Raw genomic sequence first — 13,866 nt, 5'->3', positions numbered from 1 at the left:
AAATATTGCCACTCCCTTTGCCTTTTATTCCATGCCATCTTCATCATTTAATCTCTCCCGCCCTCTACCCTATCACAGACCTTCCCTTTTATTCTTCCCCCACCTCCCCCCACCCCACCGCTCCCACACTTTGAACAGTGTGCAATCCATCACATTTCTACTTTCCTTCGGTTCTGAAGAAGAATCATATCCGACTTGAAACATTAACTCTGTTTATCTCTTCACAAATACTGCCAGACCTGCTGAGCATTTCCAGCACTTTCTGCTTTTGTTGTAGGAGTTAAGTTAATGCATTTGTTTTTCCGGCAAGTATGAAGGGGAGACCCACTGAAGCAAAACATATTATAAGGCAATCGCCTGTGAGACATAGTGGATGATCTAATCGTTGCATAGGTGACTGCTTTATAAGGCATATCCATCTTGGAGGCTGGGAGGGCATCTCAAAGCTTCATTGAATCTCAGCAGGACTGCTTGATGCTATCACTAGGAGCAGGATGAAAAATAATCCCAAACACTATTAGCCCATACTTTGACGTGCATGTACACACCAGGAAAATAGTATATTAAGACAGGGTTCATTTAGACCGAAAATTGCATCCTTTGAATCTAAACTTCATCTCATAATCACAGCATAGTTTCAGTATCTTTCCCTGTTCTTCATTCAGGCTGGATTTGGGCTCTCTTCTGAACTCAGGTTTTTTTTTAAATTTTCATCCTGGACCCCATGGCCAGAATTTTATGTTGGGCAGGTGGCCCTGCCCACCGGCCAAAAGGTTGGGGGCAAGCTCGCCTCACTGGGCATGGGGAGCCATGTCAGGATTTTATACTTCCCAGACCATTAATTGGACTTGGGCGGGACTTCCACCTCTCTGAGGCAGGAAGTCCCGCCTCTAAGTGCTGCCGACCAATCAGCAGGCCGGTACCTCTCAGGCCCACCGGGAATGGTGGCCACTGCTGGAACTGCACCCAACCAACACTAGGACCGTGGATGTTGGCCCCAGAAGAGAAGCAAGTTTTGGGGCCAAGGACAATCGGCTGGGGCCTGGTGAGGCAAGGGGGGGGGGTCGTTTGGGAGTGGGGGGGGACTTTATTTCAGTGGGGGTGGTTGGGGCTTTGGGGGGGCCTTCCATGGGGCACAGGGTGCCGATCAGGAGGGCCCCCCCCCACCAAACCCACAAGGAGGCCGCCAGGTTTGGCCTGGCAACCTTCAATGGGGTCTAAGGCGCCCACCAGCTGCTGGCAAAATGCCAGTGGTGGCAGGAGGAGGCCCTTAAGTGGCAGTTAATTGGCCACTTAAGGGCTTTGGTCGGCCTGGGGCAGGCAGGCCATTTGTCACTGCCGCTGCCCCTGGTAAAATTGCAGTGGGGGCAGAAAGGCATGGGGAATGGCATCTTCTGCCTCTCACTCAATTTTCCAACCCCATGTCACCAGCCCTCTCCTGTGGGTGGGAGGGGGTGGGGGGGGGGGGGGGTGCGTAAAATGCTGGCTCATGAATCAATCTTTATGATTCAAATCTTCCAAGTGCTTTTCCGTTGGGTTTTCATGGCTCAAAATGCATCCAAATAATTTGGTCAATGTTGGGATGTAGATTACATGCTGTGCACAGAATGATGCCTATGATAAGATGTCAGCCCACTTTTACACACAGCACAAATTTAACGCTGAGTGATGATTGGGGGATGAGCTGGTGGAAAGATCTGAGAGCAGAAAGTCAGGAAGAGAAGTCTTTTTTTTAAACATTGTTCAGAACAGCATTAAATGTTGCATAGAACATGAAGGTTCCTGAGTGACTATCGCCATTGAACTATCATGTCAAGGTTGTCTGCAACAATAATTTGCATTCATGCATTATTCCTCCTATGCAGGAAGACCTCTCACAGCACGTAGGTCAAATGGACTTTTACTTGAGTGGGAGAAACTTTGTAATAACTTTCATCAGGAGATTAAAAGGGGTTGTGTAGCAACCACCATAGGAGTTGTATGAATATGGAGTGAATGGGCTAATAGGCTTTTGGTGTTAATTTATTTCCTTATCTTCCTTAATATGCGGTCATGTTATTTTTCTACCTGCCCCTTTTATTGCCCTCTTCTCCCTCCCAACTCAGAAAAATGGTCTAAAGCAGTTTGAGTTCTTTTTGTAATTAATTAGATTTTACGTAATAACGCTCATAGTTCACATGCTATATATAAAATTGTAAACTGCATTTCTAATTTTAAAATAGGCCTTTTTAAAATCTACTTTTGATTTGAATCAAATTCTGGACAGCAAATTTAGAAGCTTGATTGTTTACTTCACTGTTGAATTAATAATGTTGTTAATGAGCTGGACTTCAACATAATAACCCATACTTCACTCATTAATCTTTTCTTATAAAATATGTCATTAGGAAGAAATGACAATTAATTCTGTATTATCAGCAATAAGTTACACCAGCATTGATTGTGAGTCATTAAATCGGAACTATAGTGTTCATTCCCCTTTTTCTTGCCTGTGCTTTTCCCTCATTGAGATGCAGAATTAACCTTAATGAGTAAGGTGTGAGACCAACAACTCTCTTTCCAGGCAATAATGAGTATCACATTCTGCCCTATCGCAGTACGTCATGCCAATTTTCTGCCTGTCTTATTTCAGTTTAAATCAGATTCTGCAATGCCTATTTAGGCCACTGAGCTTAGAATGTCCAATTGGTAATATTTTAACGCATTAGCCCCTTTATCATAATTAGGTTAATGGCATTAAAATAACACCAATCAGAAAATCGAGAGTTTAATTTGATGTAATTCAACAACAGCATTATCTACAAGTTTTTCACAATAGCATGTCCATTTATGAAACATGTCAAATGTCTGATCAGTCGCTTAATTCCGTGACACTGAGCATTGTGTGATATGACACAATGAGTATGGGTAATATAAATGCATTTGTCCATAAACACTGGCTTATTATTAGTAAACTGAAGCAACTCCAATGCCCCTGGAAACAACTGAGCAGTAGATCCTGTTTAAATAATACCCTGCAGTACTTTGTTTATGCCAAATTAGTAAATGATAAAAGAAAATGCTGGAAACACTTGCAGGTGCAGCAGTATCTGCAGAGAAAGAAGCAGAGTTAATGTTTCAGGTCGATGACCTTTCATCAGAACACTGATGGTTTTCTCTTTTTTATCCCTCCACAGGTGCTTCCAGACCCGCTGAGTATTTCCAGTATTTTCTATTTTTATTTCAGTTTTCCAGAATCCACAGTCTTTTGCTTTTTTATTAGTAATTATGATGATTGTAGCTCTAATATTGTCTGGGATTATGATCAAGTCTCTTCATTGGTTGTGTACTAATGGTTTGATGAGAGCTCTTCATGAAAGTTTTGTCATTGGAAATTCACTCATATGGTGCCAACTGGTACATTTATTTCCTGCAGATGATTGTATAGGATGCCACTGCTCTTGATAAACATTAATGTAGCATCAGCAAAGTTGCACTGCTTCTGTTTACTTTATGTGATACTGCAAAGTATCCGTGTGAACACTGATGAATTGGAGAATTTGACAGTGCAGAAGTATCTACCTTTCACTTTTACCTCTTTTTAGTAGTTTGACCAGAATAAATTCTCCTTGCTTTTGCTTAGGGATAGGGATTCCCCAGAAATGTTTTTTCGGACAAATGACGAATATGTTACCATGAAAAACATTATGATGGTGTAGATATTGAGCTGTGCAAGATTTATGGAATCAGCATTGACTGATAAATCAGCACAAGACCCATTGAATGATAGCTTGACATATATTGACATCGTGCTAACTCAAGTGACATTCCCTTTCTGTCAAAGTGCATCAGAATGTTGGTGACCATACAAGGTCGGAAACATCAGTGTTTTTCTGACAGATGACAAAAACGTGAATAAATACATGGATTGAGGAAATACAAATGTATAACAATGTTATGTAAATAGTTTGAATACTGCAGTACTGATGTGGAGTTACTGCCATTGGTTCTTTCCTGTCAAAGAACATCATGAACAAATTAGTGCTCAGAAATCATGGTCATTATTGCACATTGGTGAAAGAAACAAACTCACCGTCACTGCTGAAAGATTTTCTATTTGTTTTTCAACATGCATCTCATCAACCTCCTGAGTTCCATCTTGCATAAACTCCAACACAACCAGAGCTCATTCTACACAGGAAGCCCTATTCATCATTCACATTAATTCCTGATGACATCTATCAGCTCCCCTTACCTCAGGTCATCAGCTGTAAAATCCTGTTCTCATCTACAGAACCCGCCACAATCTCATCCCACCCTGTCTCTTGCCCTATGTTCTGTGTGGCATACTCCACTTTTCCAACTTTGGTCTATTGCGTGTTACATAGGAGCGGGAGTAGGCCATTCAGCCCTTTGTGCAGGAAAATGGTGTTTACCATTTTTACTCAATCACCATAACCCTTGATGTTTTTAATATGTAGAAATCTGTCGATCTCAGTCTTGAACATACTTAATGACTGAGCCTCCACAGCCCTCTGGGGTAGAGAATTCCAAAGATCCACCTCCCATTTCTGTCATTGGCTCCTGAGTCTTCAGCTATTTTGCCTCAAGCTCTCAAACACTCTTCATAAACTCCTCCAGAATGCTATATTTCTACCCACCTTTAGAAGTCTCATTAAAACCTATTTCTTCTCCCACGTCTTCCCTGCTTTGTCCCCTACTCCTTTGCAGGTCTGACCTCCAACCGTGAAGCACCTTGGGATGAAGCAAAAGCACGATGAGAAAGTCAAGTGTTATCTTAGCAATGCCCTGTAACTTTGATAACGAAATAACTTTGACCAGAGATGTTCTTCCTCATGAGTTTCAAATATGGTGTCTTAGTGGTTTAAGAAGAGAAAATTTGAATCTTTCATGTTAATTCTGTCAAATATTCCAAAATAACAAAGTCTAAATTCTGGCAACTTTTCTTTTGTTTCAGTGTCCTGTGGGCCTGAGACCTATGAGGGATGATTCTGGTTGCTTTGACTACACCAAAGGAATTGACTGTTCTGACGGGTTTAATGGAGGCTGTGAGCAACTTTGCTTACAGCAGACGGTGCCCTTGACTGAAGACCCCTCATCCAATAACATTCTTATGTTCTGTGGGTAAGTACAGATTTAAATATTCACAGAAACTTGGTTGTCAATTTGTTTGAGAAGCAGAGATGTATATACAGCCATGTTGAGCCCTTTAGTTAAGTGCACAAAATCTGAAGGGGCTGAAGGTTACCTTCATTCCATGTAGCCACAATAGGTTTTATTACAACTATAATAAAGCAGTTCTATAATAGTAGACTTGTTCTATTCAGTGAGGAGGCAAAAACTGGACTTAATTCCAACAAACCTGTGAGGCAGCAGGAGAGTTTTGCCATCATCTGTCCACTTTCTCCTGTTGTTGTGGCTCTGAGGTGCCTGGACATGGGAGAGGGCTTGTAATGGGAACCCTCGCAAGCTGGAATAAAAACAGAAAGTGCTGGAAATATTCGGCAGGTCTGGCAGCATCTGTGGAGAGGGAAACAGTTAACATTTCAGGTCTTCAGAACTGGCAAAGTTTAGAAATGTAATAGTCTCTCAAGAATACCCTCTCAAGCTGGATGGTCTGAGGGACTCCAGAAAATGAGTTGTGTATACTTTAAAAAAAAAAACACCCTGTAGATCTTTGGATGTTAGTTTTAGGTTGCTGGTCTCCAGAAATACTTTAATTTCTTTTCCATTTTGTCAATGTTCGGTCCCTCCAAGAATGGGCCTGTGCCACAGGTGTTTCCCAACTAGGCAATGCTCATGACCCAGGACAGGAATTTGGGCGTGCCTGAGCCTGGACAGGTATAGTGCATTGCACATGTGCTGCTCCTGTCTAGTGCCATGTTGGTGAGCAGGAAATTTGGCCCCACGTTCTAAATAATCGGACAGGATTAGGGAGGGAATTATGTCGGATTTTCGATCAGCTGGCAGAGAAAGTGGGAATTCAGCACTTGGTGGCCTTCAATGCTGTGCACCTATACCGCAAAATTCAATTGCATAGCTCCCATATTTTTGGTGCCACAGTGCCAATTTGAATCCTGTTACAGGCTGCAGCAGGCGCAATGTTGGGTAGGTTGTTAGAGCGGGCACTGCGAACATTCGCTGGACATATGCAGTGTAGGCGGACGATGCCGTCAGTCATCACTTTACACTAGCAGTTCCATCTTTGATCTTGCATCTCAAGCTAACGTCCTGTCTTAACTGCACACAGCTGACCATACATTTAGCAACAGGAGAGCCCTCCGCCAGCGCTATTTAAAGGGATAATCAACCACCTTCAGGTGAGCTGAAAGTCAATTGTTGATCGATTTCTACTGGCTGTTTCTGTGCTAGCAGAAGTGCTTGGAGGTTTGTACTGCGACTTAAATTTGGGGAAATCTGTGGTACTTGGTGAAGGCCTTGGTTCTCACCGTAAGAGTTGTGCTCAGACTACTTGCTCCCAGTAATGAGTGAAGTAGTTTGTTTCCCCACTTGGCCTGCAGCATGACAGGGAGAATAAGCAGAGGTGACAAAGAGGAGGACAAGCTACTTGAAGAGAGAGGGGGAGAAAAGCTCTCAGCAGGAGGCCAGATCCATCCAGGGTCTTCAGGGAGCAATTCTCTTATCTCACCCTAAGTAAGGAACCGTGTTTGCGACATCTCTGTTTCACTGAGATCTACCACCAGTTGCAGGCAGACCTGGAGCCTCAGAGCAGGGCAAGGACCACATTGTCAATGACTGCAGAGGTAACCGTGGACATGAACTTTGATGTGTCAGGCTTCTTGCAGACTGGAGCAGGAAACATCTCCAACACCTCTAAGTTTGCTGTCTACTGTTGTACGAGGGAGGTGACTGGCGCTCTGTATACAAAGAGTGGGAAGTGCATTGCAGTTTCTGTCTCCAGAGAAAAGAGGGCAGAGAGTACACATGTCTCACCAGGATAATGGGCTTCTCCATGGTGCAGGGTGCCAATGACTGCACACATGTTGTTTTGTGAACGCCGCATGCAAATTCAGAGATGTACCACAACTACAAAGGGTTCCACTTCCTCAGCTAGTGTGTGACCATACTAATTGCATCATGTTTGCCAATGCCGATATCCTGGTAGCCATCATGATGCCTTTATTCTGTACCAGTCTGCTGTACCTGAACCACAATGAGAGATCAAAGGTTAGCTATTGGTTGACAAGGGCTATCTGCTGGCCACATAGCACATGACTGGTGTGCAACCCATTCCCATGTGGTCAGCATGTATATAACGAGAACCATGGTGCCACAGAAAATGTCTTTGAGCAGACCATTGGCGTGCTTAACCAATGCTGCCGCTGTCTGGACCACTTTGGAGGAGCCTTGCTGTATTCTCCAGAGCACATATCACAATTTGTCATGGTCTGCTGCATCCTGCACAACCTCGTCATCATGAGGGCACAAACCTTGCCAACTAAGGAGGAGAAGGAAGAAAGGAGCCAACCAACACATCTCCCTTCTAGCCGGGCTGTCCTTGATCGGCTCATCTGACTGTGGTATCAGTGAACATAACCCCAATTCCCCATTCAGCAAGAGTTGCACACCTGATCTCCCTCTGTTATTGACCATCACAGTGTCCTCATGGCCACAATGCTGAAGTAAAAGCCACAAAACAAAAATTCCAAACCAACTTTATCAAACAAACCATCCAATATTTCATATAAAAGTCAACTTATCACCCTTGTGAACTCCCTTAGTGCCTGCCTTCCGCATACCTTTGCCTGTCTTAGTAATCCTATGCAGTTCTATCCCAGTGGCCACAGCATGGCTGGTGGAAGGCTGCTGTCTTTCAGTGAGAGAAAATGCAGATGGTCTTGGAGGATGATCTCATGCAGTTCTGGCCCTATGGGCCCGGCTTTGGACTGTGCAACCCCAGCATGGGCAGCAGTAGTCGTGGCTGGCTGGCTGACAGACAACAGCAGGGGGACTGGTGGAGCAGCAGTGGTGGGAAGACAATGTCTGTCATCCTGAGAGAGAACAGCAGATTCTTTCTCCACTGCCACTCACCTGGGATGTCACCTCAGCAATCCTAGTAATCTGCTGGAGAACAGATTGCTGGACTGCAATGAAACCCTGACAGCCCCTTTGAGCATGGAATTCCTATGACTTGATGGCAGCAGTTTGAATGTGCATTGCAGTAATCTACACTTGCATGGCAACAAGCTGAGCTTGCATGTCCTCAATCTGACCTTCCATTGCCGTACTCAGACCTTGCATGGCTTCTGCTTATGCTGCAATGGAAGCTGAGGCATCATTCATCAGACACTGCATCATGGTTGGGTCCACAAGTGTCCTAATGGAGTTGGCCACCACTTCCATACTGGAAAGAATGTGCTGCAAGCTCTGTGAAAAGCTCTGTGCGAGGTTGGTGGCGGACTCCACCATGCTCCTTCATAGTGACCGCAGGCCTTTTGGCCGGCCTGCTAATGAACCAAACATTTCTGTGTGCATACCCATCATCCATTTTCTGTACGCCGCCCCATCGAAGTCCTCATCTGAGTCCTCTTCAGCAGAACCCAGGTGCAATCTTGCCCTCTATCAAACTGGCACCTGCACTTCCCTTTCCCCCTGCCCAGGCTGCAGGCCACTCATGCACTGTGTTTCACCATGTGCAGATTCCACCTCTAAGCTACCCTCTAAAGAACACACCACGTCAGTATCTGAGCTGATGGCTGTTGCGTCTTGTGAATCACAGAGATAAGATCGGTGAATCTATCGGTGCATTCTTTTATTGAAGAAACTAACTTAAATACAGCAATAATGGGAAGGTGATTTTTCATGTCTTGTTCCCGTGCTGCTTCCAGCAAGTGTTTTAGGATCACTTGGGTCTGTACATCACATCTTATTTGGTTTCAGATACACCCCTAAAAGCAATACTGCAAAACTTAAACCCCCCCACAACATCCCCTTTTTTCTAAATCAAAAATGTGTCATAAAGTACTCAGAACTATTTACAATACAAGTGGAAAAGGTGTTAAACGTTAGGATGGGAACTATTTACGATACAGCTGGTAAAAAAGGTATTAAATGTTTAAAGTGTACAGCAATAAATTCACAAATCTCTAGCGTGTATTGGAGGTCTGCTGTTACACCGTGACCTGGTTATTGTAAATTCAGTTTGTGGTTGCCATTATCTCACAGTTTTAACTGTTGGTGGAAACGTTGGGTGTGGGTCGTGTGTTTCATTTTTTCTGGCCTGTCGAGCAATCCTTCTCTGCTCGACGTAGCTGGTACTGCTGATTTGGTTCTGTGTTTCAAGCTCCAACATCCTCTGTTTAACTTCTTTCAGCTCAGCCTGCGTTGAATGCCGTTGAATGTCAAGAATGTGGAGATGTTTAGATTTTCTCTTGTGGGAGATGGTCATTGCCTGACACTTGTGTGGCGCGAATGTTACTAGCAAGCACTATGTATTTATTCCTTAGTGATCTTGTGGAGATGGTTATGACAATGAACAGGATCTCAATCACCTCTTAAATCAAGAAAGGAACTTAAAAAAAGACAGGGAATCATCTCAGTTCTTTTTCATTCTTGGAATGTGGGCAGTTCTGCTATTAACTTCCGATCCATAGTTGCCTTAAGAAGGTGATGGTGACCCTTCTTGAAAATTGTTTCATATAATTGAGTGGCTTGCTAGGCTGCTTCAGCGGGTAGTTAAGTGTCATACATTATTGGTGTGGGACTGGAGTCACATATACGCCAGACCAGGTAAGCATGGCAGGTTTCCATCCTTAAAGGACATTGGTAAACCAGTAGGTTTTCATGAAAATCTGAAAGCTTCATGGTCACTTTTACAGATGCCAGCCTTTTTATTTCGAGATTATTGTTTTAACTGAATTCAAATTTTCAAACTGCCATGGTAGGATTTCAACTTACATTCTTTGCATTTCTAGTGCAGGCCTCTGGTTTGTTGGTTCAACAGCATAACCACTACACCACTGTACACAAAAGAGATGTATATTTACTGCTATTTCAAAACAGGAGCTGTGTACTTCTGGAGGCAAATGAAAGGTACTGAAACAACAGGTCACAAGAGCATAAGAAATAGGAGCAGCAGTAGGCCATATGGCTCCTCGAACCTGCTCCACCATTCAGTAAGATCATGGCTGACCTTTGACCTCAACTTCACTTTCCCGTCCAATCTTCATATCCATTTATTCCCTGAGTGATCAAAAATCTGTCCATCCCAGTCTTAAATATATTCAACAACTGATCATGCAAAGCCCGCTGGGGTAGAGAATTCCAAAGAATCACAACCTTGTGAGTGAAAAGATTTCTCCTCATCTCAGTCCTAAAAGGCTGATCCATAATCCTAAGACTATGCCCCCTCATTCATGACTCTCCAGTTAGGGTAGACAGTTTAGATCTGGGCACAGAATCTGGTGAGCACAGCACGTGCGCGCCCGAGCCCCTGACTGAGACAGTAACAGCCCATGCCTCTCGAAGGACTGTGGGAGGCCAGGCCCATACTGAGTCCCAGGCTCATGACATGCCTCTGGTTTCGGCAGCAACAAGGGAAATGCTGGAGTTGCAGCAAGAGGTGCGGCAACATCTGGCAGAGATGCCAGAGTCTATGTGTGCCCGAGCACAGTCGACGGAGGAGTCCATCCAGGCCTTCACCTCGACATTGTCTCTGACTACTGCACGAGTGGCCTCTTCCATTGAGAGATTGGCAGATCTGACGGAGAGCCACATCCAGCAGAGCATTCAGTGTTTGCTGCATATTTGTGCAGACTTCCATAATCTCGTCCTTACCATGGATGCAAGGCAGCAGTGGCAAGGTGAGAGGGGGACAGGAGACCTTGAGTCATCACCAGATCCTCTATCCTGTCAGGTCAGCAGGGAGGAAGAAGTCTGCCTTGAGAGGGAGGAGGAATGTTTACCTCCTGCAGCTGGCGGCTCCTCTCAGGGTGCTCCTGGTGCAGCCAGAAGTTCCTCTGCCCCTCTGCCGGTGTTGCCAGTTCATCCAACATCCCAGCCAAAAGAGGGCGGTACTGCTTCTGTGCAAAAGGCCCATAGCATGCCGGGGCTCTTCAGGCCCATGCATCCTGACAATGGCTGTGAAGGTCATCTGTAACCACTGGGCACCAAGTTCAGCAGGCAGCTTCCACTTCAGATGACAGCACAGGGTCAGCATGATGTAGGAGTTTACATAAGCGAATTAAGATGTGCAATTAGATTCACCGGGTTTTCACAGATGAGCGTTTGTCAATCATTACACTGTCTGCCTCCATTATGACTGTAAATAAACCTTTACTGCTAGACATGGACTCCTTCCCTTTTTCCTCCATCAAGGGCTTGACCCTTCACTGCATCCCAGCCTCTAGTCAGAAGCTGGAGGCAATCACTGATTCTGCGAGGGCCCATTTCTAGAGCCTCACCAGATCAGCTCTGTACGAATGTTCAGTAAAACAATGCATCATTGAGGAAGGAATGGTGAAAGATGGCTGCATGAAGGAAGATCTTTATTTGATAAGATACAAAGGACATAAAGGATCAAATGAAATGTGAATGTGTAAGGGCATCGCGAGCTTCCCTTGCGTGTCTCGCATGTCCAACGTCATGTTGCCCCTGGGGTTCCTCATCTGGCCTAGCTTCTCGCTCCACATCCTCATCATCTGAGGAGGCAGTCCACTCCTCACTTTCCTCATTGCTCATCAGCTCTTCCCTCTGCAGGGCAAGGTTGTGCAGTGCACAGCAAACCACAATGATATGGGAGACCCTTGCCTGGGCAAACTGAAGGGCTCCGCTGGACTGATGTAGACACCTAAATCTGATCTTCAGTAGACCAACGGCCTCCTCAATGGTATCTCACGTTGTCCTGTAGCAGGCATTGTACCTCTTCTCCACATCCATGCGTGGATTCCTCACAGGTGTCAGCAGCCATGTCCTCATTGGGTGGACCTTGTTTTCAAGGATCTATCCCTCAAGGTGGAGGGAGGGCAGAAAAGTTCAGAAACTTGGGACTGCCTTAAAATGTAAGCATCTTGGCAACTTCCCGAGAAGCGTGCACAGACCCCGCAGGATCCATTTATGGGGTTGCACACCAGTCGTACATTGTTCCTGTTGATGAAGACTACTGGCTGGTGTTCTGGAGACTTGATGGACACATACGTGCAGTCAATGATACGTGCCTGGCCCTCCCTCCTGCTCAGGTGCACTTCATGTTCAACTGGGCAGTCTTCCCCTGCCAGTCAGTGGGGGGATTCCAGTGATGGCACCAAAACCAATGGCCCTCCCTGCTTGTGAGATGGGATCCATGCGGAAGGTACATAATCTTCAGCCTTCATGAACAGGGCACTGGGTACCTCCTTGATGCATCGATGTGCCGTGGGCTGCAAGATTCCACAAACGTCCCCTGTAGCTTCCTGGAATGATTCAGTGGCGTAGGAGTTCAGTGCCACGGTCACCTTCAGGGCCACTGGTATTGGGTTGCCACCCATTATGCATCATTGCACATAGGTCAGTGACGGCTCCCGATAGAGTCTTCGTTGGCACTGCCTCTCAGAGCCTCGACCTATACATTGTTTCTAGAGGGTACCTCTTTTTGGACTGGCCACCTCCTCACTTTCTCATCTTTGCCTTTCTGCCATGTCCGGAGGCCGCTGAGGTCCCTCCTGTGGGCTCATGGTCCATTGTAGTGCCACTGAAGGTGCCTGGCCTTCCTTTCTGCTCAGGTGCACTTCAACAGGGCAGTTTTCCCCTGCTAGTGACCCTCTCTTTATGCCCACACTTGTGACCCTTGCCCAGGTGTCACTTGGTCGGCTACCCCCCCCCAGCCGGACAGCCAATTTGATTTGCTACCTCACTGTTGCGTCCTCTAAAGCCCCGTGAGACCCATGCACCATTTATAAAATTGCATCTGACACATAAAATCGCTTTCAATTGGCTATTTAACGAGCTTAATTACCTGCCCGCCACGTCGCTGTCGGACCTCCGCCCTCCATGTTTGTTGCCATAGATAAAATCAGGATGGGGCATCACGACGTTGGACTTCCTGTCCGATGTGTCCTGTCCTGATTTTTTGTTCCCCTACACCTCCAGACCCGTCCACATCATTCCCTTGAAATTCAGCCCGTTGTGTCCTCCTCAAAACTTAATTTTTACCTAGCTTTGTATCGTCAGCAAACATGGATATGTCACACTTGGTTCTTTCATTAATATATTGATATATTTATTCCTTTAATATAGATTGTAAATAGCCGGGGCCCAGCACCGATCCTTGTAGCACCTCACTAGTAACAGCCTGCCAACTGAAAATGATCTGATTATTCCAGCTCACTGTTTTCTGTCCTTTAATGAATCCTCTATCTATACTAATATATTACCCCCAACCTCATGAGCCCTTATCTTGTGCAACAACCTTTCATGTGGCACCTTACTGAATGACTGTAGAACAGCCAAATATACTACACCCACTGCTTCCCCTTTACCTACCCTGTTATTTGCATTCTTGAAAACTCTAATAGCTTTGTCAAACACAATTTCCATTTCATAAAACCATATTGACGCTGCACAATCAGATAACAATTTTCTAAGTGCCCTATTACCATTTCCTTATGAATGGATTCTAGCATTTCCGGATGACTGATGTCAGGCTAACTGATGTGTAATTCCCTGTTTTCTCTCCCCCATCTTTCTTGAATAGCAGGGTTACATTTGCTACCTTCCCATCTACTGGAACCACTTCAGAATCTAGGGTACTTTGGAAGATCACAAGCTGTGCACTAGATCGACTTATATTGGTCTTTGTGAGGTAGATAAATTATTAATAAAATTCTTCTGACTGCTCTTCCTATACCAAGAAGTTGCCAATCTTATTTA

The 13,866-nt window shown here is 45.1% G+C and overlaps 1 protein-coding gene across 10 annotated transcripts in view; it reads left to right on the top strand.

The window, feature by feature from the left end:
• Positions 1–13,866, top strand: part of LOC137347765 (astrotactin-2-like) — a 1,864,757-nt gene that overhangs the window by 1,041,309 nt on the left and 809,582 nt on the right. For all 10 annotated transcript variants that reach the window (XM_068012699.1, XM_068012698.1, XM_068012697.1 and 7 more), the window contains one exon: positions 4,958–5,124. In XM_068012699.1, coding sequence (XP_067868800.1) covers positions 4,958–5,124 — 167 coding nt within the window. The remainder of the gene's footprint in view (positions 1–4,957; positions 5,125–13,866) is intronic.

This window comes from Heterodontus francisci, chromosome 32 (assembly GCF_036365525.1).
Source record: "Heterodontus francisci isolate sHetFra1 chromosome 32, sHetFra1.hap1, whole genome shotgun sequence".
Taxonomy (NCBI): domain Eukaryota; kingdom Metazoa; phylum Chordata; class Chondrichthyes; order Heterodontiformes; family Heterodontidae; genus Heterodontus; species Heterodontus francisci.
This window is presented reverse-complemented; position numbering and strand designations above follow the sequence as displayed.